The sequence below is a fragment of the Myripristis murdjan genome, chromosome 8 (genome assembly GCF_902150065.1).
Source record: "Myripristis murdjan chromosome 8, fMyrMur1.1, whole genome shotgun sequence".
Taxonomy (NCBI): domain Eukaryota; kingdom Metazoa; phylum Chordata; class Actinopteri; order Holocentriformes; family Holocentridae; genus Myripristis; species Myripristis murdjan.
The window spans coordinates 2,270,542-2,296,731 of NC_043987.1; the positions used below are offsets into that span (position 1 = coordinate 2,270,542).

Sequence of the window (26,190 nt, forward strand, 5' to 3'; positions counted from 1 at the left end):
GCAATTTTCTAAACTTATTACACTGTTGTAGCTGTTCTATCATATATAGTACCCTAACCTGCTTGGTCATCATATCCACATTACTAATGACTGCTCACCAAAAATCTCATTGTGTAAATATTTTGTGAAAGCAACAATAGTCATCCCTACAATACTGTCACTGTATCAGAATCAAGGCATTTGGTCAAAAATACTGTAATTTTTTATTTTGTCCATGTGGTCCAGCCCTAGTTAACAAGTATATAAGTGATATAACATTACAAGTTATATGTTTTGCCATTTACCCCAAAGATGTTTTGATATAATTTAAGGCCATGTCATGCTGAAAACTGAACTTATGTATTTTGAAGATGATATCCATGTTAAAAATAATGCCATGTAGCATTTGCGTTGTATGCTGTGATGTCACATCACATAACTGCATCTTGGAAACTCTGGGTTTGACAGATCTACTAGTAGAAAACTTAGGCTGAGTTTCCTGCCTGGGATCTTGACTGGTCCATTGTCCTCTTGCTTTGTAGGAGGTCAGAATTTCTGACGTTCTGATGTCTGTGTAGCAGCGCACCGTCCACAGAAGCTGGACTAACCAAATTCACATCTTTTGCCTCTCTCATCACTTTGGTACAAAAAATCACACACCGGCCGGGTTGGTAATCACAGTTGCGCTACGTGAAGTGTAGTCATGTCACCGCACAGGATTTTTGGGTATTGTAGTCCACAAAAATCAAGCAAGTTATCTCTTGCTGCCATTTGGGACCGCCATTGTGCAAAATTGCCTAGTGTAACTTTAAGCTTGTGGTTTGAGTGAGGCACTGGTAGAATATGGTATAGGATGAGTTGTTTACAGGGGATGAAATGCAGAGGCTTGTCTGCTGAAGTAAAGGAATTGGCGTAAGGTTGGTTCAGTCATTATGATAGAGCAGCTTTCAGCTTTATTGCGCATGTTATGTAAATGATTACTTGACTACTTTTATTTAATTTGTCACATTGTGTCTTAAGTTAATCAAAAAAGGTCATTATTTTATTTTTATTGTGTAATCATAAAATCCAGAACTTTCCCGTGAAGAACTACTTTTGATGAAGTATGACTTTCTTGGATTCTCCTGCCTCTCTAGTTGTTTTAATGATTGATTGTATTTAATGACCAGAATCTTATGTCTGTCCTTGTTCATGTGCTGTCTTCTTCACTAACATTTAAATTCAAAGGGGAATGTTTTCTGCACTATTTCCATACAGCAATGGTTTTCCATGTTTGTGCTTACTTCTGTGTCTCAGCACATAGGCTATAAATATTGTTGTAATGTTGTTGGGTCATGGACTTTTACAGTTTGGATATACTTTGAGAAGACCCCATAGTCTTTGTGTGCTCTTCCATTTGAATTTGCCTCTGTATGTCCTCTTGTGGCTCTGTCATAGAGTACTACTGACATGTTCTTAATTTAATTTGTTTGTTAGTTCAGGTCAGGTATACATTTAACATATTTTTAATTGTACATTAGCCCTAAGTGCTTGACAAACAGCAATAAGTGAAAGTAAAAAAAGAAAAAAAAAAAGAAAATGTCTTATCTATCTTTAAAATGACATAAAAAACATATCAAGTCCTGCCTGTAGAGATGTATTGTAAAAGATGATTTAGAAGACTGATAATGTGTGTCGAAACTCCCATGTAAGGGAGAAGACTGGGCCGCCTAACACTGAAGATATGATCTCTGTCAGTACCTGATAAATAGCAGTATATTGTGCAATCTGAGTGACAAGCCAACAACTTACAAAATGAAATAAAAATAAGATAACCATTCACAGGAGAGAATACTGGCCATAGGCTCGTAGTTTCATTTTCACATCCACTAGAAAGAATAAAATTTACAAATAATGAAATGAACATTAACAAACTTTATCTAGCCCTTATCTATATAAGTTCAAGCCCTCATGCTGTTCTTTTATCCCTGCTTGGACTAGTAATTTCATGGTTGAAGCACTTCCCATGCCTGATGTCATACCACGAACTGTTCTGAATTATTATGTGCACCAGGAGATTTGTTTCAACTAAATTATCATATATGATAATTCCAGAGCAACTATCAGTTTTCTTCATGTGGGAAAGGTAATAAATTGTTATTTTTGTTAGACCGTGGGCATTACACCGATATACTGTTAATTTGATTCAACTTCTTAAGTGTAGTTTGTATATGGGGCTTATTATTACAAGGCTGTGAGACACCTCCTGTGCCCAAAGTGGGTGTCAAGCGCTTTAGAGGACACCTATCTCTGTAAAATTGATCTTAAATAAATCTTGTTAAATGTTGAATTCAAGTCACTGATCGAGATTGGTATATTGGGAAATCAAAGATTCTTAATAAAACATGAACTTAATCAGATATTGTTGTGTTGTAATCATTTCCATTTTTATCTGCTCAAAGTATAGGCAGCATCAATTTGTTTTTCATTATTCAGATAAAACTGTAGTTTAGTTACTCTGCAAAACTCAATATATTTAAAAGACTGTGCAAAGTATTTAAAATGTTCAAGTGTAAGGTATTTTACAAAACATACCAGTCCATAAAAATTACATAAGTCTACGCATTAAGTTTTAATGCTGTGGAAATAGAAGTGTCTTTTCAACTGCTACAACAAAACTCAGTCGAATCTGCGGTTCCTGAAAAGGTCAGGCTCTGTTGACGTAAACTGTAGTCTATTCCGCGTAGGGAAATGTAGTTTTCTTCCTGTCAAAGCACATTGAGGCAAACGATGTCCGCCTCTGGACGGCACGTCATATCCCAAGGTTCAGCGCGCCGCTCTCCATCGATTGACGAGAGTCAGCAGCTCACGCGGACTGTCTCTGGGAGTGCTGAATCGAAGATCCTTTCTGGCGTGTCTACCGACAGAAACCGGCTGCTTTATTTCACTTGGAACGGAGACTCACATTGAACCTTTGAGAGGGGACGCTTAACTCGTTTCACGGGGTGACCTTAACACCGGGTTTTGGGCGGACACTCACGTAGACTGCGCTGCACAAATCTCACAGTAGTAAAAATCCAAGACCCACGATGGACCCGAGAGACACTGCCCCTGATTCCTGGGAACAAGAGGACGATGTGGAGGCCACAGTCGACGGGCAACTTGGAACCGCATTCACATCCCTAAATGTGAATGCCAAACCGTTTGTCCCCAACGTAAATGCCGCTGAATTTGTTCCGGCCTTCCTCATGAAAGCGCCTTCGGAAAATCTTGATTCCGGCGGTAAGTTGACAGTCACGTTGGAGAGCTAGCTTAGCTCCGTTAGCCGCTAGGTCAGGCTGGTTAGCTTGCTAGCTCACTAGCCGCCGTTAAGACACGCGTCCCTGAAACCGCTACAAACTAGCTGTGGTTAGCTAGCTGCTCTGTTGTTTTGTGTGGCAGCCGTGTGGATGGCCCGACTGACCCTGTTTGTAGAACCTTTCCCACCCAGCTAAACATTACTTTGACATCCAGCTATCCAAGCTGTTCACCGCCGAGAGCCGCCAGCCCAACCGGCATTAGCGGCTTCTGTTAACCAACTAACGGTGCCCACCGCTTACTAACGTTATGTTAGCTAGCTAACCTGCTCTGCTTTTCCAGGCGAATGCCAAGCACTAGTATCGCCAGTTAACAGTGAATTCGTGTTCGTTAAAGCCGTTATGTGATCATTGTGACACGGTAAACAGAGCCAATAAGAAACTGGCCAAACTAGTCAGTGTCTTCTGTTATGATTTGGTGAATGCATTAAAGCTAATCTCGTCACAGGAAAGAACTAGTTGAGGATCTGAGTGGTGTGACGTGGATGTTCTGACGCACTGATCGCTAAAAGAGTGATATGTGTCATGAGAAGTTGCTCAAAAGCAAGGTAGAGTGAGTGAAATGAGTATGGTTGAATAGTAAAAAATAGATTCCAGTCGGGCTACAGCATATGGACAAAATTTCATATTTCGATGTTTATGCTGAAGATCTCGATATGATATTTGATATGACAATGGCTTCACGCTTATGTGAAATTTTAAGTGTAGCAACAGTGAAAAATAAGCTTTCTTCAAAAAACAGCATAATAATACCAATAGATGTAGAAAATGCTGTTACTTCACAAAATATTTTAGTGATCAGAACACACCAGTCAGTGCCTTAGGCTAACCCTCAAATTGATATTGTCCATATCGTTGCCTTTTAACGTTATCTGGCATGTTCATGTGTTGATAATGATATGATAATGATAAATGGCTCAGCTCTAATTCCCAGTAGGAAAACATAAAATCACTTTGCCCTTTGGTTGTCTCCACAAGTTTATTCAGTTCACTAACATGTAGCCTGGCAGTGCTTCCAACACTGGGGTCTATAGCAAGATTAGGATTCCTTTATTTTGAGTAATATTTAAGTTGGATACATTGATCAGAGGTTTCACACTCTCCACTGTTACCCTCCCACCTACAGCGCAGGCAGCAGTCATCTCAGATGGATCTATTTTGGTCAAGACATTTTATCATTAAGGGGGTGCTTGCCATGAAAAGGTTTGGGAACCCCTGCTAAAAGCGTCGTGTTCCTACCCTTTGGCTTTTGGTGGCCTCACATTCACTTGCAGCTAGAACAGGCCTGTCTCTTTTAACGACCTGCTTTTAAACGAAACAAGTCATTAACAAGTTGACAAGTTGTTTCTCCATTTTCCAGTTGCCGTTGAAACGATATCCACCATGGAGGTCTCGGAAACTGCTGGTATGTACAGAGTGTGTGTCACATACACATTATTACCACTCACCTCAGTTCCAACTGGCCACTACCATCCTGCATTGTCCTCACGTTGGCAACCCCACACTGAACGGTCACACATTAACAAAGCCCTTTGTGACTGTTATGAACTGAGAGCCCCAATTACAGAAATCCTGTTTTGCTCACAGGCTCTATTCCCTCTATCCATGCAGTCCATGAAAGTGTGTGCTTACATTTGTGCCTCCTTATGCATATACCATAGGGTTCTTAGCACACACGCCCTCAGTTTTTTGATGCTCTTTTTGTTCTGTCCCTCTCTTGCCTTCTTTATCACACTCTGTTACTCTCATGTACAAACTGACATGCACTCCTGTCAACAGGCTGCTACGTCACAGCCTGCGTAGTGACATCGCCCTGTTACCATGGTGAGACAAGTGTGGTAGAGCCCTTTCTCTCCGTTTGTGTGCATTACAGGAAATAGAACTGTGCTTACATGGAAACCATACATTTTAAATGGATGGTAAACCCAGTTAAAAACAGGGATTTTATTATTCAGTATTATTCTTGAGTAGTGTCTTCATCATGCACTAAGCTGTGTGTTCCTGAATGTCCCAAACTGTCGTAAAACACATTTTTATCTGCAGTAATCCATTCCAGCAGGACCGAGCGGTTGTTCCCATAGACTAAGGTTATTGTCATGACTCTGGTAGGACCAATGAGAATATCCCGCTTTCTGGAACCAGTGCTGCAACAGTATGTTTTCCTAGCTAACATTGCTATAGAGTCCACTTTTGAAAACTTACATTATGGAGACTTGTAGTTGCTGAGTTGGAGTGAGAAAGTTCATGACAGATACATCGCTTGCTAAAGCTCCATATTTAGAGGGAATCCTTTGCTAACCCTCAGCTCTCATCTCCTGAAACAGTCCTCACAGTGCTAACAAGCTAGCGTTAACTGTTAACAGGCTATGTAGGTTGTTAGAGTTAGCGCAGGCTAGTAGGTGGATTTAAAAAGTCAATCAAGTAGGGTCAGGAGTAATAAAAACTGAGGTCATGTTCTTGGATCCCTCCACTCTTACATAGGTAATTTTTTTAATCCCCCGCAGAACTCCTTGTTTGAGTCTGGGGAAAACAACTGATGGGCCTTTCTGCATAGAAATGACTCCAGAATTTCAGTTTCATGAGGATTTCTAAAGTAACAAATTTGAATGAATGTGTTTTGTTTCCTATCCCTTTAAAGTATGTAGAATTTTGTAGAAGTTGACAGGAGGTTTACACTGAAACTATGTGTCTCAGGTTGTTGCAGATAAACAAATCTCTTACAGCCTTAGACCTGTTTGGTTGGTTTTCAGGCCCTGTTTTTCGAGGCTTATGGCATAGTTACTACATGTCTCAGCCAGGCATACTTTATGGTAACAAATGATGTCAGTGTCAAATGGTCACAACAGATTTCTTTAGTAAAAGCGTCCCTGTTCTAAAGCGGTTGTTTCTCTTTTATTTGTGTGTATTTGTTTCTGTTGTCAGAGAAGAGAAAATATTCAATTTCCCATCATCCCCCACGTTATTTGCACTTCCTCATAATGTGACATCTCACAGTAATGGGACCAGTGCTTGTGTCACACTTTAGCTATCGAATAACTGTTTAAGCTCATTGATTGTGAGATGTCAGAAATATAAGGAATGATATTTTCCTCTGTTTCCAGATGTTTTATTGATGTCAGTGCCCTGTGCCTCATTAGATCAGGTTTGTGGAGAACTCCTCATGCCTGTGTTTGTTTATTTGAGTGTGTGTGGCAGACTGACAGATCTATTAGACTAAAAAGACAATGTGTGAGTTCTGACAGAAAATTGGTCAGGCAGGTTGGAGGGGAGAACTTGGCTTTGCTCCCCTCCCCTTGCCATGGCAAGCAGCAGCGTGCTTTCTTCACATGACCGTACTGCAGGTGTGTTTGTTTTCGCTTTAACTCTACATCAAGATCCAGGTATTAATCATAACAGCAATGGTAAAATTTTATTTCACTATTATGTTTAATTTTGTGAACTAATCAGCGGGCCACATGTGTAGATCATGGATCAACTATGTTCTGTTACACCTCTAGTTGTAGCTGTTCCTGAGTCTTTGCTGGAATTGATCAGCCCTACTCTTACCCAGCATTCATGCTGCCAGCAACTATGTTAATGGGATTGGGTGCTTTATGTAGTGGTTTGCAGCATAAATCTATTTACAGCTAGATTTGAACAGGAAAATTGTATTTTTTTTTCTTCCTCAGTATTGTGTTTTATAATATGTCCCTTTTATAAGTTAATTGGACTAGCAAGGACTTACTGTGTAGCCTTAACTGAAAATTGTACTCACTATCGATGTCAGATCATCATTTTAGAGAGTGTTTTGACTCCTTTCAAATAAAAACTGTTGAGAGCTTGAAAGTGTCAACACCAACTTCTCATTTATTTTGCACTTTCAAGGTGTAGTTATTTTTGAGAGAAAAAAAAACACATTGGAGAAAAAATGGAAGCATGGAATGCAGCATGGCTGTTGACAGCAGATGGGGGGAAAAAATTGACCATTCACATGTTGTCTGAGTTTCCTTGGTCGCTCAGCTCAGTAGGAAGTGAATGCTGACTTCCAGGGACTTATTGATCCTGTTGCTTGTTATGCAAACAGTTATTCAGTAATCTGACAAAATGTGGTCACATTATTTCTGGCAGTAGGTCTTTCCCAAGCCCACTAGTTCAAATGTGCACCAGGTACACAGTGCTGAGTGCATGTTTACTACAACATAAAGATGTCTCTGTGTGGTCCTCCATTTTACTGAGATGTTTAATGAGGTATACCCTTGTGCCTGAATGTGCAAGATTGTGGAAAAGCCCTTGAAGCCCTGCCAAAAGCATTTGGAAAAGGCAAGCGCTGCCATAACACACACACACACACACACACACACTCTTCTAAGCACAGTGTTGGCCACATCAGCCTTACTAGAGTTCAGAGTCATAGCATTTTAGTCTAAGACACATCCTGAGTCAAGAGGGAAGGGACGCTCATCCCAATAAAAATAAGCTAAGTTGAATCATAAGGCTGAACTTGTTTTTATGTCTCGTGGATTGATTGATCCAATATCCAGTATTCGAGCTGGTCTGGAGGAATTTTGAGGTTATCAGGGCAGTCAGAGGCTGTTACATCAATTTTCAATCCATTTATGAAAAATTGTTTGCTTAATGACCTCACCCCTGGGCAGCAGGCATGTCTACAGTCTGGAATCACTTCAAATGACTCCAACTCTGACCTCCTGCTTTTGTACCACAAAGTATTTGACATTTTTTAGACTGTTTGAAAGTCATGGCAGTTAATTTCACTGCGGAGTCTGACCACTGTCTAGATTGAGAAAGATCTTTATTTCTGTAGTTTGCAAGATTCTGGTCATACTTTCTGGTTTTAAGGTCACAGTATGGTAAACATTAATAACCACATTGCCTTAAGCTACACATATCAGTCAGCTCCTCACATCACCACCCTCTGCCTCACTGAAGGCCGGCCGGTAAATGGGGACGTGTTCTGTCACAAAGTACAAGACACAAAAACACTTGTTGGAGTTGTTAGTAACAATATGGTATTTGAGGGTCATGATGTTTTATGGGTCAAATGTTGTTGTAGGGTTAAATGTGGCTTTAACAAACTGTGGGGTTGAAAAAACACTTCATTTCATTTTTTAAAAAAATCTCAGATTGGTTCTTGGTGTCATTATACATGCAGAAGTTTATAACTCAGACCATATATATATATATATTTTTGCTTGTTTGTTTTCTGGTTTTGTCTTTGGTGATATGCTGTCATTACGGTGTTTCTGCACTGCTCTTCCCACTACTGTTTTCACCCTACCAACATTTGGTTACTAGGTTTGGTATTACAATGCTTGATACCAAAACAATACCATGGCAAAACTGGACAATGCAAAAAAGTAGAGGAGAACAGAATACAATATTTATCACCATAACTCATCATCATGAGATTTGTCCTGAAACCACTTATAGCAAACAAGTTTGTAAAGCGACAGGAAAGCATTTGCATTCCCTTGTTTACATCTTAAGAGTGAACACATGGTGTGCTGTTTTTGTCTGTGTTGCATTTCCCATTTGTCTGCCTTGAATAAAAAATTCTTTCCTTATCTTTTGTAACCAGGGAGCAAGTCTCTTGGTTCATGAGTCTGACACAGCAGGAAGAGTATCTGTCTCTCTCATGTTCTCTCATAGGCAGGTGCGTTTGGTCAGTGTGCCAGCGCTGCTGATACAGTGGGGCAAGGCCAGCCAGCCATTAGTGCTGTCCCAGGCAGTACTACCAACACAGAGTAAAACTAGGACTGTCTTCTTTCTTGAAATGTGGCATTGACTTGGTATCGTTGGTAATGGTCCTGATGACACGACTTCTGACTTCTTCCCAGAGGCCGCCTGTCAGTCAAACTGTGTGTCCAGAACCCTTTTCCTTGGATTTTCTCTCGATGAAGTTTGAGTTTCTGTCAGTGTTCTTCTTTTCTTTGCCTGTTCAGCTTCAAGGGCTATCACTGCTCATACTAACTACCGAGATCTTCTGTTTATTCCACACAATCTTGAAACATAAAGGACATTTCTTGTGTACTGGGGTTTTCCCACCACAGACCTATCTGGCATGAGGTGTAAATGGAAAAGCCGTTTCAATCCAATTAAGAGACGTTCATCACAATCATGACTCAAGTTGGATTTCAGGCTGACTCAAGTCCTCATCATGGGTATTTGTCCAGCAGAGATTTTGGCCACTTTATTGTAGGAGCCATGAATCCTGACACATCATGCTACTGTATTTTAACCATCCTCATTAGTTATGAGTATGCTCCAGTTCTTGTAATGATGCCTCTCTTCTTGTAATGATAATGAGCCTGTTGCTGTTGAAATTGAAATTCTACAGTTCCAGTATTTCACTCACATTTTCCCCTGAAAACAGATCTGCGCAAACAGGAAAAAATTATTTACAAGTACAGTTTGTGAGTAAAGATTACAATCAACTGTAATGCTTTGTCAAAACGTTAACATGTCAGCCAAACACACAACAGCTGTGATTATTAAATGACAGCAGAATGTGACATGCTAACTTTACCTCAAGTTTACATCACAGACACTTACACTGACATCTGCTCCACTAACAGAAACGCCCAAGTACTTTTGCGTGTTTAAAACTACCCTGTTTTATTTGCATGTAAACATATAGCATTTCCTGTCATTGCTTTTTAAAAAGCCTCCCACAGGTTTGCCAATGGAAAGCTGAAAAGTAGATGTAAAGTTTTTGTTTTGTGCATTTCTGCATTTTTCATTAGACAGTCACAGCAGAGAGAGACAAAGAGTTTTGAAGGGTATTTCTGTGGTTTTTACTAATTTCTTGCCAATCATCTCTCCCATGTTTTTGAAAGAAATCTAGTGAAAATGCTCAGGTTTGAAAGGGTTAAGTCCAAGAAATCATCCAGTTTAAAGATTTAAATTAAATGTAAAAAAAAAACAAAAAAGAAAGAAAGAAAGAAAAAAAAAAACTTCAAGCTGGTACAGAAATGACACATGTGAACATGTGTACATTTGATGCAGTGTGGATAAAGCTCTGCCATGTCTCTTGTGCAGCTCCTGTGGAGAACGGTGACACAGAGATGACCACAGAGGAGACGTGGGACCAGAAAGGCTCAGAACCAAATGAGGCAGAACCAGGAGGCGGGGACCGAGGGCCGGCGATGGGGGCCACGGTGGAGGAGGCGGCACCAGAGATGATGGAAGAGGAAGAGGAAGTGCCAATGCCCAAGGTGGCGCCCGCTCAGCCAGATGCCCCGAAGAAGGAACACGTTAATGTCGTGTTCATCGGCCATGTAGGTCAGTAGAACCTTTTGTGTAAAGTGCCTTTAAGGTGTAGCGATGGGATTTCTTACAACAACAGCCGCCTTATAATGTTTTGCTTCTGTAGCTAACAAAGTCGGCAACATTCATAAACCACACAACTGATAATTGGCTGTGGAAAGCAAACGTTTCCCCAGGGGACTGGTTTCCCTGGCGGAGAGACTGTTTCACCTGCAAATTTCAAGTCAGCAAAACCCAACAGTGCTGCTGCTTTTAGGCAAACTAATGTGGACGACTTTAGTACAGTGATGGAATACTGGAGTGAAGAAAGTTTGAAGTCTCTGAAACTTCATTTTCATATTGTAGTGGAATAAATGGAAACAAAATGGATGGATAAAAGGAAGGAAAAATGATATCGGAGTTCTAAAATATGACTGCTTGCTTCAGCAAACAGCAGCAATGTGAAGTTTGTATATTTTGCAGATATTTGGTTTCACAAACAGAATCACTGGTCCTCTAACCCCTTTAACGTGTTTTTTCTCCCACATATTATTAGGGTGTTACTGAAGGAAGAAAACAATCTACTATAGGCAAAGGATTTATTAGACTGGGGGTTAACCTGTAGATTACATTTTTTAAAAATTTTAATTTCACAATAATTCCCTCAGTCACCATGCCAGCCAGACAGTTTATTTGCTCTTTGTGATGAGTCGCTCTTCAAACCCATCCATTACTTTAGAGCCCAAAAAATCTTTTTACCAGTAAAATTTTTATTCCCTTCAATCTAAAATAAAATCAACTGCACAACTGATCCCTTTTCATAGCAAAGACTCAAGTCTCAGTCCATCCTACCAGGGAGAATGTAAGACAGTAAATGAAGGCGTATATGACTTTACAAAAACTGGGCAGATACAGGCCAGATGACACAATTTTATGTCTTTGAATGTGATCAGACACGTCTTTCAACCATAAAACAACTTTCACTCCAAAACAGTCCTTGAATTTCATTAAATAAGACCTTGATAGTCGTTGAAAATTAATTGAATTAGATGCCTGAGTGAGTCCTGGTTACAGTTGTCTTCTAATTTAACCAAACACTCATTTCCTTGCCTCCAGACGCTGGCAAGTCCACCATTGGAGGACAAATTATGTGAGTAGCATTATCCCTTCTGTCAGTCCACTGTGTCTCCTGTCATGCAAGATTTGCTCAGACAACAGGCTTTTTGACACGTCACATTTCCGTGTCGTTCCTCCCCTGTCCCCACAGGTATCTAACAGGCATGGTAGAGAAGAGAACTTTAGAGAAGTACGAGAGGGAAGCCAAGGAGAAGAACAGGGAAACCTGGTGAGTGGACGGACAGACTGGTGGCTGTGCTTGTAATGAGCAAAAACACCACAATAGATTATAAATAAATGAACAATTTCCTAAAATGTCAGAATGTAACCTGGTACTTGACTTTACTTTTGTGACAGTTTTTGACTGAATGATGTAAATGAATGTCTGCACCATGGGTAGAGAGGTATAGGAGGGGATTGTGAAAGCTATGAGCAAATTAATTATGCTGAACCTCATTTTGCTGCGGACCCCTCAAGGCCTCTCCAAAGACTCCTCGTGGTCCCCAGAACCCAGTTTGGGAACCACTGCGTTGGAGGTCACTTAATGAATGCTTATGTAAACAGTGTAACGTAGCTACAAACCTTTGGCTGTCATTTTGACTGGAGCTTCAGTCAGTTCTGTGCAGACTGTGTGTCGCTGTAGTCTGATGCTCTACTCAGGAAAAAACAGTCTAGCAGTCCAGTGTTGTGCGCTCCATTTCCACCCACATAATAGCTATGTGTACTGGATGCAGCCTCACATATGCACCGAACACAAGTGGCTGAAAACAGCTCTGCTTGTGTGATTGACGTTCCTTCAGAATGTGAAGTCCTTAGGCGTGCCAGTAAAGATCTTGCAGCTGATGGCTGTTGTTGCTGAATGAGTGTGGCAAAAAACATGAGATCTTCACGAGCACGGATGATCCTATGTTTAGTTTTGTCATTCTTCCCTTATCTGAGGTACAACCTAGGAGTGTAAGGTTTTATGTTTTTGAGTAATCACATTGAGTTTATTGAACTTAACAAGTCCGATGTCCAGTTGTGGAGATGAACTTGAACAAGAAGTAACAGCACATGGGAAATGGGGTCTTAATTTTGATTAAACACAAGCACCAGTCATCTCTCATGGTTGCACTTGATGATAATTATACCAAGCTTATCACAATAAATTTGGTGATATTGTGTACTGATGTTTAAAAGTGTTTGTGATAGGCGCCCTTCACATGCATTTAAACACTAGAAATCTGATGTTCATTCAGCATCACTGATCTGACGTTTAAATATAATGCTAATAATTAGAAATATAGTTTTTGTGTAAATTCTGCCCCAGTAGAAAGCTGCAGCCTATATGTCACTGTGTTGGTCGATCGGTTGGTCAGCTGTTAGGTCCAGAGGGTTGTCTCTCCAAATCTACCGGTGGACTGCCTTGAATTTTGATGACAACTTTTACGATGCTGAGAGAATGAAAACTGTCGATATCAGTAACCAGTAGGCTCAGCAGGACATTTGCCTTATAAAATAAAGCACTTGTTTTTTGGTAATTTTCTGGTATTTTTTGCAAATTTTCTTTTAATATTCTTCAGTTTTTTTTGCAAATAGTTTTTCTTTTTTTCTAATGTTCAGTTAATTTTTTGCTAATTTGCTATGTACCTTTTTCCCATGAGTTTAAAAAAAACTGAATGAATTTGCTAGCGTGCAAGGGTTAAAAATAGTACATGTAGCATATTAAAATAGCCCCACCAGAGGGAGCCTGAGGCTGTAGTTTTCTGTGGGAGCAGTCACTGCTTTGGCACCAGGGAGGGTGAAACCATCTCTGTGCCTCAGCGGTGGAAGGCACAAAGTGGATAGCATTTTGATGGTGTAGAAATCCATGTTGCAATATATGTTCAAGTGCTGCTCAATGATGGAACATAAATAAATGAGTCCTTCTTCATGTGCTGAGTACAGTGTAGGCCAGCAGTATGGCTAATGTTGCTTTCATTTTGAATAGGTTGCATATCACCTTCTTCCACAAGCTTTGAAAAGTTGGTCTGAATTTAGGGCTACACAAGCAGTCCTAAGGAAGGAGGTGAAGTAGTTCCTTGTCTTTGAGATAATGGTCCACTTATATGGCACAAAACAATTTTAAATCATGCTATTTCAGTATTTTAATTAGGCTACATTAAATTATAGATGTACTAGGGCATTGCTCTATGGGCTTCTTTACTTTTTGACCTTTATCTTCAGAGGTTTGACCGGGCACACATGCTCTTTTTCAACAAAACCCTGTTTCACATTTATACCAGTGGGAATTACAGTTCCTGTCTGATACAGAATTTTAACTGGTTACGCTGGTCACAGGTTGACTTTGGAAACACTGAGGTTACCTTTGGCTTATTATAAGTATTTTGTGGTTGAAGAGTAACTGAATTTCCCCTTTTCATATTTCCCCTGGATACACACACATGCTACATACTGGAGACACTCTTCCTCAGACAGAAAAGAATTGAAAACCTCTGTGAAAATATCATTAAAGTTTCACTTGGCAATTTCTAATATTGAAAGTGATACAGAGATACCATTTACTTTTGCTTGTTCTTTCTTCCATCCTTTCCGGAAATTTAGGAAACGTGCGAACTGAAAGAAATAGTTTTGTTTATTCAGCAGACCACCGCACGCCTTCAGTTTCTCCATCATCTCCGTCTGTCCCTGTAGGATAACACATGCCCACTATTGAGTATGTTAACATGCACACCGTATTCCTGTACTGTTCGGAATATCTGCAATATTCCGGTTGTGCATGAGTCATGAAAACACGCACTGATCCTGATTAAGGTCATATTCCGGTTGGAGAGAATTCCGAATAAGACCCCTGGCATATGCCTGTTCCAACCGGAATATTGTCCCATGTAAACACCTTAATCGGAAAATGCCCCGAACCTGAATATTCAGTTATGTCCGCGCATGCTCGATTCACAATGAATCCTGGGGCCTCTTTGTTGCTATGGTCACCTGCAAGCGGGGAGAACGGCATGGTGAACAGCAGCAAGAGCCAGGAGACTGCAGTCTGCCTTCAGCTGATCAAACACTTAAATATCATGGAGTATGTCGATGGGAGAAAACATATAAATTGCGACAGAAGAAGAAGAAGACTTCTTCTGTATTTCCGGCAGACCAGACTCCTATACGCGTACTGCTGCCCCCCCGCAGCTGAGTATCGCATTACGAAAGAGAGTGGAATACGCCTAAACACGGGAATATGCCAGGTAACATGTAAATGGAATATTCCAGTTGCCGCGGCGCAGTTACCTTAGCTGGAATGTTGACCTGAACCAGAATATGGTGTGCATGTAAACGTAGTTATCGTTATCGTCACGGTTCACACTTCAGGTTCTTCAGTTTTTCGTCTCCAGCTGGGAACCAACTTTTCAGGTTGGTTCCCAGCCGTGGGTCAGTTTCCTGGGAAGGGATGGCAGGACAGCGTTGGAGGTTGAAGATAAATGGTGTCTGAGACCTCCTCCTTTGTTGACAGATGGCTTCTCTATCATAATTTAGGTGGCTTAGGTTAAATACTCGGGACAGCCCACCAGTCTGTCAGAACTGAAGAAGCTTCTTGGATGAGAAGTGAAGCGTCTTCACCAAGTCCATTTGCTCTTGATTCTGTTTTAGGCTAAATTGTAAGTTTTGTCCTCTGCAGCTTTAAAAATGTCTAAGAAATGTCTCTCACAGGTATCTGTCTTGGGCTTTGGACACCAACCAAGAGGAGAGGGACAAGGGCAAGACAGTGGAGGTGGGCCGAGCATACTTTGAGACAGAGAAAAAGCACTTTACCATCCTGGACGCTCCAGGCCACAAAAGCTTTGTACCCAACATGATCGGCGGTGCATCGCAAGCTGACTTGGCTGTACTGGTGAGGCTGGGATCAAGCTTCATTTTTGACTCGTTCATGTACTTATTTCTTTTTTGTTTAATTTGTTCATATATATAATTGAAAATCAAACATCAGCTTTATCCTGTGGAATCTGATTTTAATCAGAAGTACACATAAATGTTTCTTTTGTCTTTATTATGTGATTCATGGCAGAAGTTTTTCCTAGTGTTCTGAATACTATTTTAGATATAAGCTGTCAGTAATTTCAAAATATTGGTATACAAATATTAGCTTTCACACACTTATATAAGTCAAGCTGCCCATGAAACCAGTCATTCCTTTCCAGCAAATATTTACTTGTTGAAAAGCTTTGTAAATTTGTGGGCAGAATGAAAGGTGAGACATCAGTAATTGATGCAACATGCCTAATTTTGTGAAATAAGGAGCTAAATGTCTTTGTCATACACGTTTCAAAGAGTCTCTAAAACAGAATGTCATTTCTGTTACTTATTTTGGCATATAACACATTAGTCATCCTAACTCACTAGTCATCATTAGTCATCATTTCTCACGCTTACACACTAGAAAACTAACAGTGTATTTGTTGATCATTAGGTCATCTCTGCCAGGAAAGGGGAGTTTGAGACCGGTTTTGAGAAGGGTGGGCAGACACGGGAGCATGCCATGTTGGCCAAAACAGCCGGCGTCAAGCACCTGATTGTTCTGGTGAATAAAATGGATGATCCTACAGTCAACTGGAGCCTGGAGAGGTGGGTGTATCGACATTATCAGCAAGATGTAGATAGGGCTAATTTTACCTGTGCTGTATGCCTAGACAAAGTTTCAAGTAAAAAGAAGAATGAAGTCCACATGGAGGTGAAATATCCTCATTAGTTGTTCCGTGCTTCCTATTGCTGCTAATCCACAATACTGTACTAGAGTGTCTCTCCATTCACTTTCATAGCACTGCAAAACAGATCACAAAATAACAATATCAGCACATAACAAACATGAATAAAATGAATTCTGCAAACATGAAAAACAAGTCCCGGTACCCATTTCCACTTTTCTTGTTATTCCCCTATTTGAATTGAAAAGTAGATCCAGCAGGTAGTGTCTGCAGATAACTGTCACATTGTAACCTTGTGCCAGGAAGAACTGACCTAACAATAGTAAAAATTATAATGGCATCGTCCACTTTGCTTATGTTCGTTTATGCTTTAAAAGAGCGGTTATGCTGCTCTATGGCAGCAAATGGAGATAGAAATCCAGTGTTGTGGATTAGCAGCCCAGGGGAACACAGGGTTTTCACCATCAAGTGGACTCATATCACGTCCAGGTAGCATACAACCCAACACCCTACCAAAGCTCAATTTTGCTTTAAGCCTTGAAAAAAAAACCTGACACTGAGTTAAGTGATGCCGTCCCTCTCCACCTTCCAGGTATGAAGAATGTAAGGAGAAACTAGTGCCATTTTTGAAGAAGGTGGGCTTCAACCCTAAGAAAGACATCCACTTCATGCCGTGCTCTGGGCTGACGGGAGCCAACCTGAAGGAGCCTGCTGAGCTCTGCACTTGGTATACGTAAGTCTGTCAGCCTCTCCTCCTGCTGCCTGCCACAAAGACTGCACCACATCTTACTGATGGTATCCTGTGGCTTAATGACATGTCATTTGCATGTTAACTAGCCAGCTTGTCCAGTGTAAAGCTAGAGTCTATATAGATTCTGTGAGCTATCATTTGCGTCAGGGTGGATCATGGCAGTTTTTTTTTCTGACCTTGTGCACTTCCACTTTTTCTGTTCATGATACTATTTTTTATAAATTGTCAAGGAATCTGCGTGACAAACTACCAATCAGGTGCCATATTCACAAAGCAGTTCATCTTACCGCTGAGCGTTCCCTCTCAAACCTCTTCACAAAGCCGCTAGGACCAACTTTTACTAAGGAACTGGGAAGCTAAGAGGAATGGCAGGACTGAACTTGTTGCTATGGATGACATGTTTCATGAATGAGCTCATGGTTAATGAGCTGAGGGGGGGCAGCTCTCTGTCAGTGAACTGATCATAGAAACAGAAGTAGGTATCATGCTGACATATTCAAATGAAGGGGGGGTCTCATTGGTTATGAAGTAACTGTCCATAGCCACAGCCTCCAGTGGAAACTGTGGCTATGATCTGCACAGCACTACATCAACTTTGTGTGAGTGTTGCTCAGTATTATCTCCAAAACTTGGAAGTGTCCACTTACTCTTCACAAAAAACTGTTACCATGGTTACTGACACATGCCAGTAACGGTGGTGGGCTGCCACAGTTTAAACAGATAGTAAAGCTAATTAAAAACAGGAATTTTTATCATATATTATTATATTACCATTTAGTGCTATCTGAGTTGAAGTGTGAAATGACAGACGCCATCGTTTGTTAAGGCACCATGGCAGCCTGTGGTAGCCCAAACCTCTTCTTGTCTTCTGATATAGTCCTCAGCATGCCATGCTAACAAGTTAACAGTTACTGATACTAACGGCTGTTGAAGCTGGCACAGGATAGGGTGCAGTTGTCAATCAAAGTCAGTCAAACAAGGGCAGGAGTTCTGATTGGTTTCCTTCCCCTCTTATACGTGACAGTAACTTTTTAATCCCTAGCAAAACTGTTTAGTTTGAGTCTGGACAAAACAACTAATGGGCATTTCTGCACAGAAGGAGCTTCAGATTCCTGCAGTTAGTTACATGCCTTAAATGCATTAATAGGAAGCACTGCGGCATCCCTCCTTAGTGCTGTTGGTGTCATAACACTCACCATCAAGAAGACCATGTTTAAAAGCTTGATATCATTAAAAGTTTTGAGAATGTTGGCTCACTGTACAAGGCAGGTTGCCAGCAGCAGCCATTTTATGATTATTTGTGCTTTGGTCTTACTGACGTAGGAAACTAATTTAAGAGCTGGTTTTAGTGAGTAGACATATTTTGAAATACACTAAGCCCAAAAATGTTGACCTTCTAAATTTAGTATTGACAGACCCATTATTTTCAGGAGTTGCAACTTAGGAGCTACTTTTAGCCTTAAAATGTTTGGTATGTATGGCCCCTGATCCCCTGTTTTTGCCCAAAAATGAAAAATTGTTCAGTATCTACATGTTAGTTGATGCACTTGTAAAATTACTCCAAACACCCTGTGACAGGTGATTTGATATGTATAGTTTTTTGTTTTGTTTTGTTTGTTTGTTTGTTTGTTTGTTTTGTTGTTGTTTTTTTTCAAGTAGATATATCATAAATTCCTTCTAGATGTTTAAAAGGCTTAAGAAGGCTTAATTAATGAAATTTCACGAGCTTTCTTATCTTTCCATCTGTTGGAATTGCAGAGGGTTACCATTCATTCCACATCTGGACAGTTTGCCAAATTTCAACAGATCAAGTGACGGCCCTGTCAGATTACCCATTGTAGACAAATACAAGGTAAGAATATTCTTTTCCCACCCTACTTATAATTTATCATTCATACAGACACTTTGAGAATGGGCTTTCATTAAGGCTTCTTTAGGCAAAGTGTGGCATGAATTTATACTGTTAAATACAGAAAAAAATACATGTTAATATTATTTTTTAATGCTCACAAACCTTTGACAACAGGTGTGATATGAGTTTTTCACTCAAGACACCAGTGTGAATTATTGTTCCTGAGACCAGATCACACTGGCAGGAAAGCAAGGATGCACAGACATCTGATTGGCTGTTGATGGCTTGCTCTCTCTCTCTCTCTCTCTTTCTGTCAGGACATGGGCACTGTGATTCTGGGCAAACTGGAGTCAGGCTCCATCAGCAAAGCACAGCAGCTGGTCATGATGCCAAACAGGGTAAGAAATTTTACAAGCCTTCTCTATTAGGGATGGTACCGATATAGTCCAGTCATTTTATGAAAAAACCTAGGACAAATTGCAAGAGAAGCAAACTCAACTGATTTGGTATCCTCAGTTTGTCCTGAGTGAGGGGAAAAAAGTCCCAAGGAATCCCATTGGTGGAAAGTTTTGAAAATCACCTCTATATGACCACATATTACCAAAAAACACTGTTTTTAACACACAGGGGAAAGGGATCAAAATTTTACTTTCAGATATCACTATAAAAATTCACAAGTTGATTACACACACAAAGACAAGAAAAAAAGTCAATTACCAGTTCTTTGAATTATTCTGTTTACACATGCATATCACACATTATCTGATTTCATATGCGCTAATAAGGAATATAAGGAATAAATGCCAGAAGAGACATTTAAACAGTGAATTAAAAGGTTACTATATATATAATAACCTTTTAATTCACTGTTATATAGTAAATTTTTAATTCAAGGTTACTATATATATATATATAGTATATATGGTATATACTATATATATGAGCTTTCTTACAGCAGCTGCTTGTTCACGCAACAAGCAGCTGCTGCAGTGCTCGTGTCCCACTGCAGCAGACAGTTAGGACAGGTACGCCACGTCAAACAGAAGAGCGGCTGTCGGCTACACGTACAGGTCTGTGGGCGGCGGTGACATCACCCGCTGCTCCTGGTTATGTCAAACCGCAACAAAAGCTCCGTTGTGTTTAAGGTTGAGAAATGCCTGGGAAAATGTAGCTTCTGCGGACGCTACTGCACTATTTGATCAGTAAAATAGTTTCACTACTTTAAAGCTACTGACAAATGTAGTTAAACTAGTAACGTCGCTACTTGTACCGCCGCTACTGCCCAACACTGCCGATAGGGACAGAATAGTAAATCTTCGTCCCCACCAGCTTTTGGCACCTCCGCGTGGTCCAAGTGAACACAGCGGAGGCTCCCTACCTCCGGTTCAGCCAATCACAAGCCGCGGCCGAACAGGGATCTCCTATGGACACAATTATCACCGCCGGCAAACAACAAATGTGCACAGCATGTGGTGGTCATGGTGCTGCTGCTACTACTAGTGGAGAGTGAAGGTTGAGATTAAGTTGCAAAATGTCAGCCAGGTTGTAAGGTTGGTAGTGTACAGCAGAAGCACGCTGGTATCGGATCGGTATCGGCTTTTAGGCAGAATTTAGTATCGGATCGGCAAGGAAAAAATGGTATCGTACCATCCCTGTTCTCTGTCAACCAACAACAATCTTAAAAAGTTGACAGCTGCTGAAGTTGAGGGTAATCACAGTAATAACTCTCAGTTATCACAATAAAATAGACTGAGCAACTGATCAAACTTTTAACAGCCGGACCTCTGCAGTTGAATGATACATACACGGTGTGGTTGTTAATGAAGTGGATAATGTAATAATTTTCCAGATAATTGGAAAATTGCTTATATTGAGTCTATGCACTGATGTAAGTGGTAATCTATGCTTGCACAGTTAATGCTCATATGTCTCTGTACTCTCCCCATTCAGTGATTTGAGTTTCCCCATCCCTTTCTCTCTATTTTTTATACTACTACACTTTCTTTTCCGTCTTTTACCCTTCTTCATCTATCTCCCACGCCCTGCCCTTATGTCCCTGTCCCTCCTGACTTATCTCTCTGATTTGTCTCTATTTCTCATGCAGCACGTGGTGGAGGTGCTGAGCCTGCTGTCAGATGACGTGGAGACCGATGATGCTGGGCCTGGGGAAAACCTCAAGCTGCGGCTTAAGGGCATTGAGGAGGAGGAGATCTTGCCCGGCTTTATCCTGTGTAACGCTGAGAACCTGTGCCACTCGGGGCGCACCTTTGACGCCCAGGTCAGTCAGCAGAACAGCTTCAGATCCCCTGAGTTATCATGTTTACACATAAGAGATAACGTAACCTAGTTTTGATCCATGCATGTAAACATTGCAGCTGGATTTGAGAATCCTATGTGTGGTTTTCTCCTGTGTTAAAAAAGCTGAAGGCAGCAGTATACCTGCAACAAAGTAGCACTTTCTCAGAATAGACAGAATCTTAATCCGCTGGTACACACAAATTTGTACTCACTTTCGCTTTACATTGTTTTTTTTATTTGTTTGTTTGTTTTTTTTTTACACTCAACACCATTAAGGATACATGAAAATTAAGGTTAAGCACAACATCATAAAATCAGACATAGCTGTGACACAAACTCAGAGCATCAACAGTGGTTGTGTCAAAAGAGCGAATGTGAAGTTTGAACATGCTACAAGTGCAGAAATCGTCCAACAAGCTCAGCTAGCTGAGCCTGCAAACCATTCATTTAGAGGAGGTTAGATTCAGTGTTAGCAGAAGCCAAGGAAATGAACCGTACAACTCTGAAGTCACTGTGTGTGCAAACATGTACTTTTGTCTGAAACTGCTATTTCTGCAGTAACTTAACAGTGGCCTTTTAAATGTCAGTAAAATAGCGAAGCCTATTTTGTTTGAAGTCACTGAGTTCAGTTGAATGTGCGTCTGAGAACACTGAGGTGGTGCTCTGGGAAAAGTTGCCTCTTTTTAGGCGTTTACCATGTTTTAAATCAACTTGATTTGATTTCTGTTCCGGCATATGCGTTCTTGTGAGACTGCATTCCAAATGACCAAACACTGATGTAACTTTAAAACTGAACTGTTGAACTGTTCCACATGATGGTGAAATATCCTCTAAAGCAAGCGGACAATAGTCCCAGTATCCCCGCCAGAAAGACACAGCCTGATAGTACTGGAACTAATAATTGTAATTACTTTAAATAAATGGGTGCCATGGTTTGTTTTTCAGATTGGCATAGTCCGCTTTGTCCACATTCATTCATGTGCTAGAAGTGTTATCTTGGGACCTGTGTTGCCATACCATAAAAGTGAATGGAGAAACAGAAATCCAGTGTTGTGGATTAGCAGCCCGGCAGAGCACGGAGTAACTAATGACAATATTTCACCACCATGTGGACTCATAATACCCAGGGAACTACATACTACTACTTAAATTTAGGGGGAAAATCCTGTCCATCGTTGATTCCAGATGTGTGTTCAAATTTCAAATTCTGTCCCTGTCTACACAGCATTAGAGCCACTGATTAAAAATGATGTGAATATCTAAATTATTGTTGGGTTGTGTGATTGAAATGTAGTTACACATTAATACCCTGGCACTACTATGTAGAGTTAAACTATTAGCATGGGGGTTTAGGGTAGAATTGTGCTATAAGCAAATTTAAGGGTGACTTTCCAGTACTGTTTTTTCTGGCCAAGGGAGGGGCAGATCTGGCTTGAATGAAAACTGTGCATACTGGCACAAACAGGCTGATTTCATGGATCACTGCCTACTCTCTGGTTGAAGGTATGAACTAATCAGAGAAATAGATGGCATTTGTTTGGTAGGAATTGCAAGATTAATACACATGGCACATGGTTGCCCATTTTTGGTCTTGTAGATGCACAAAAATGGATGAATATTCAGTTGTGGAACTTTGAAAGGGCCATTATACTTGGTGCTGTCCTCACTCTTCTTTTTCGTTTGTTTTGTTTTGTGCTGTTCCCCTCAGATTGTCATCATTGAACATAAGTCTATCATCTGCCCGGGTTACAATGCAGTCCTTCACATTCACACCTGCATTGAAGAAGTGCAAATTACGGTAAGGCTGTCCCCAAATGCATACATGCTAAATGACACTACTATTTTTGCACATGAAATGTTTTGTTTGTTTAGTTTTTGTGTTTGAATATTGTGCAAAATTAGGTCCTTTTCACAGCAGCCATTTGAAATAGCAGCTTAACACAGGTGTTGCTAATAGGGATGCTAACCGGTGGCCGTTTGACCGGTTGTGGACCGTTTGAACTTTAACCGAATAATCTTATTGGTTAAAAACCCTTTAAGCCCGAACTAGAGTGCCTGTAGAGAGAGGAGCTGAGGGTCTCCTTACGCCGCCATTGCTGTGAAAAAACGGAACCGTTGGAGTGAAAAGAGTTGTCGCCACTCTCTCTCTACAGGCACTCTAGTCCGAACGTGTCGTCGCCGACACAAATGCGCATGTCAGATTGTAAATACCGTAACTACCGTAAGGTTTTATCGATCGAAAAATTCCAACTGTTCCTGAAGGTGGCGAAGTTGCTCTTGCGCTTACATACAGTTTAATACGGTAAACATGGCGACGGGACGCTCTGCCGGGTTTCGATGACGTCATTACGCACAGAGCTCAGCTCGGTAGAGACAGACCAGAGAAACTATAGATATCGATAATAATTATATTATAGTATATTATAATTATATTATAGATATTATAGATATCTACGGGAGAAACGAGCCAAGCTTCTGTTTGTCGTGGACGTAGTGGTTTGCGTCCGGGGCAAGACAATGGCGCCGGTGCTAGCGCTGCTAGCTTCTATTTGTTGCGGTTATTCTTTTATGGTTTACAGACAGTAAAATAATATTCTCGGTTAACCGAAATAAACCGATTAATGAGGCCCGGTGGTCGACCAAGAAAATTTTCCATTTTCGCCATCCCTAGTTGCTAATGACATTAAGCTTGTGTTCTGTTTAAGTGAAGTAGAGTCTTTCCATTGAGTAAAGCAGTGTCTTTTAATCATTTTAGTCCATTTAGCAACCAAAAAAAGAAATATTAATTAATTAATTAATTAATTGATTAGAGCAGAGAAAAGAAAGCTAGTCTTAGCATCTTAATAGAGCTGGAACCAGCAGGCTTTTGGAATTCTTGCTTTTTACTTATTGAAACAATTATCAGAATGAAAATTGAGTTTTCTGTCATACACCTAATTTAATAATTTCAGTATTTTTTTTTTTTTAAGACAAAATATAATTTTGAGTCAAGTCTACAAACTGAACCGCCAAAGTCGAGGCACAGCTGAACTGTGAACTTCCATGACCAATAATATGCAAAACTAAACATTTGTTTTATCTATGATTTCTGCATTAAGTGATAGTTCTCACATATACACAGAGTGGTATTTGTTGTTCTCTGCACATCCACATCCACCAAGTTTGGTGCATCAACTCCTTCCCTGCTGTGAGAGCACACGCTTCACTTAGAGTGTACACTTTGAGTGTACTTCACTTAGAGTGTACTTCATCCTACTGATAGTCAATTACCTGTCATTTGTCTCCTCTCTGTGCAGGCCTTAATCTGTCTGGTAGACAAAAAGACAGGAGAGAAGAGCAAGACACGACCACGATTTGTCAAACAGGACCAAGTCTGCATTGCCCGTCTGCGCACTGCAGGAACCATCTGCCTTGAGACCTTTAAAGAGTTTCCTCAGATGGGACGGTTCACTTTACGGGATGAAGGTAGGCATGCCACCGCAGCTCAGGAGCAGAGTAATAGCCCAGGCCTGAGGCCTGGTGGAATAGAGGGAGTTCAGATTGAACAGCAATTATTAGTGCAGATTTCAGAATTATTCAGCAGATTTCTCACAATAAAAACAAAGGGTGCCCTGCTAGCTCACCTGGTAGAGTGCGTACCACTTATGAAGACTGAGTCCTGATCGCACCGTCCTGGGTTTGCTGCATGTCACCCCCCTCTCTCACCTGCCTTTCCTGTCTCTCTCTACTGTGACTATAAAAAAAAAAGTTTGCCCCGTGCACACAGTCAGACACTGCTCCAGTGTGCTTTACATTAGTGTCAGTTGCATGGGTAACTGTGGTTTTCTTCAATGGATATTTTTCATCTCATTATCATCTTGAATAACACTATCCAGATTGCCAAATAAGCATTTTGCCACAACATCAGCCATTATGGGGTGCATTCATACACTCACTAAGGGTGTGCACTGATGCAGGAGAGACTAAATTTGCATACTGAACATGCACATCACAGGAAGACTCGCCCCTTCTCTGGCTGCTTAGCCCTAACCCTCACCCAACCCTACCCTTAACTGAAAGCAATGATTGCTAGCCAATCAAAGGCAGGTAGGGAGGACTATGCACGTCCAGTATGTTAATGTAGTCTCTCCATCAGATTGAATTTCTAAGGTCACAGGCTTTTCAGACTTGTCAGTTCAACAAGCATTTAATGAAAACAGGACACGCTCCTGGATTAGATGTGAACAATCTCTAAGACTGAATTTCTTCATTCTCTGTCCCTGTCATCAGGTAAGACCATTGCCATTGGTAAGGTGCTGAAGCTCGTTGCCGAGCGGGACTGAAGAGGATGCTGTTGCCTGAGAGTCCTGGTGAGAAGCAAAGGGGCGGAGCTTTGTCATAATCCGCCAACACTGTTGTCAGCGGCGACGGCAACTCCCTCACACGCCCCCTTCTGCCTGCCGAAGATCAGCTTCAGAAAAAAACTCACGTGAAAAAGAAACCTGTTTTTAAGCAAATGAAAAACCAAGATGAAGTCCACACGAGTCAGCTTTCTCATATTGAGAGCTCAGCTATGCCATTTCTGGGTTAGCCCTCCACCCTGTTCTCATCTACCTACCCTGGTCTGCTCATGATTAAAGATTATTTTTCTCTTCCAGATTTTTTTTTTTTTTTTTTCATCTCATCCATGGAAATGAAAAATGGCAGAAGTTATATCTGTAAACAGATGTGGACCAGGTTTTGCTTGGAATACAAACAATGATTTTCAAAAGTAAATTGCAAAAGAAATTGAAAAAAAAGTTTAACCAGTTGAAACCAAAATGTTTATCTTGGGTGTACATGTCTCCCTTTGCTTTTACCCACTTTTTGGTTTCTCATATGGCGTTCTGGCAGTGTGCTTGAGCGTGTTCAAATGTTATTAAAGCAAACTACTATGACAATAAAATATTAAATTGGGAA

The 26,190-nt window shown here is 40.7% G+C and overlaps 1 protein-coding gene across 1 annotated transcript; it reads left to right on the forward strand.

The window, feature by feature from the left end:
* The first annotated feature begins 2,783 nt into the window (after positions 1-2,783).
* Positions 2,784-26,190, forward strand: gspt1l (G1 to S phase transition 1, like). Its single transcript, XM_030058866.1, has 14 exons — positions 2,784-3,240; positions 4,675-4,719; positions 10,350-10,592; positions 11,673-11,706; positions 11,824-11,901; positions 15,360-15,540; positions 16,117-16,271; positions 16,944-17,084; positions 18,861-18,954; positions 19,272-19,352; positions 21,059-21,232; positions 22,961-23,050; positions 24,549-24,717; positions 25,522-26,190. The coding sequence occupies exons 1-14, from the start codon at positions 3,048-3,050 to the stop codon at positions 25,572-25,574; spliced, it is 1,731 nt and encodes a 576-aa protein (XP_029914726.1). The 5' UTR covers positions 2,784-3,047; the 3' UTR covers positions 25,575-26,190.

What these genes read in the sequence shown, in the direction of transcription:
- gspt1l (XM_030058866.1), top strand. Translation starts at nt 3,048, where the DNA reads ATGGACCCGAGAGACACTGCCCCTGATTCCTGGGAACAAGAGGACGAT. An exon ending in AAGCTGACTTGGCTGTACTG is followed by an intron (nt 15,541 to 16,116) that starts GTGAGGCTGGGA and finishes GTTGATCATTAG; the next exon opens with GTCATCTCTGCCAGGAAAGG. An exon ending in CCATTGTAGACAAATACAAG is followed by an intron (nt 18,955 to 19,271) that starts GTAAGAATATTC and finishes TCTTTCTGTCAG; the next exon opens with GACATGGGCACTGTGATTCT.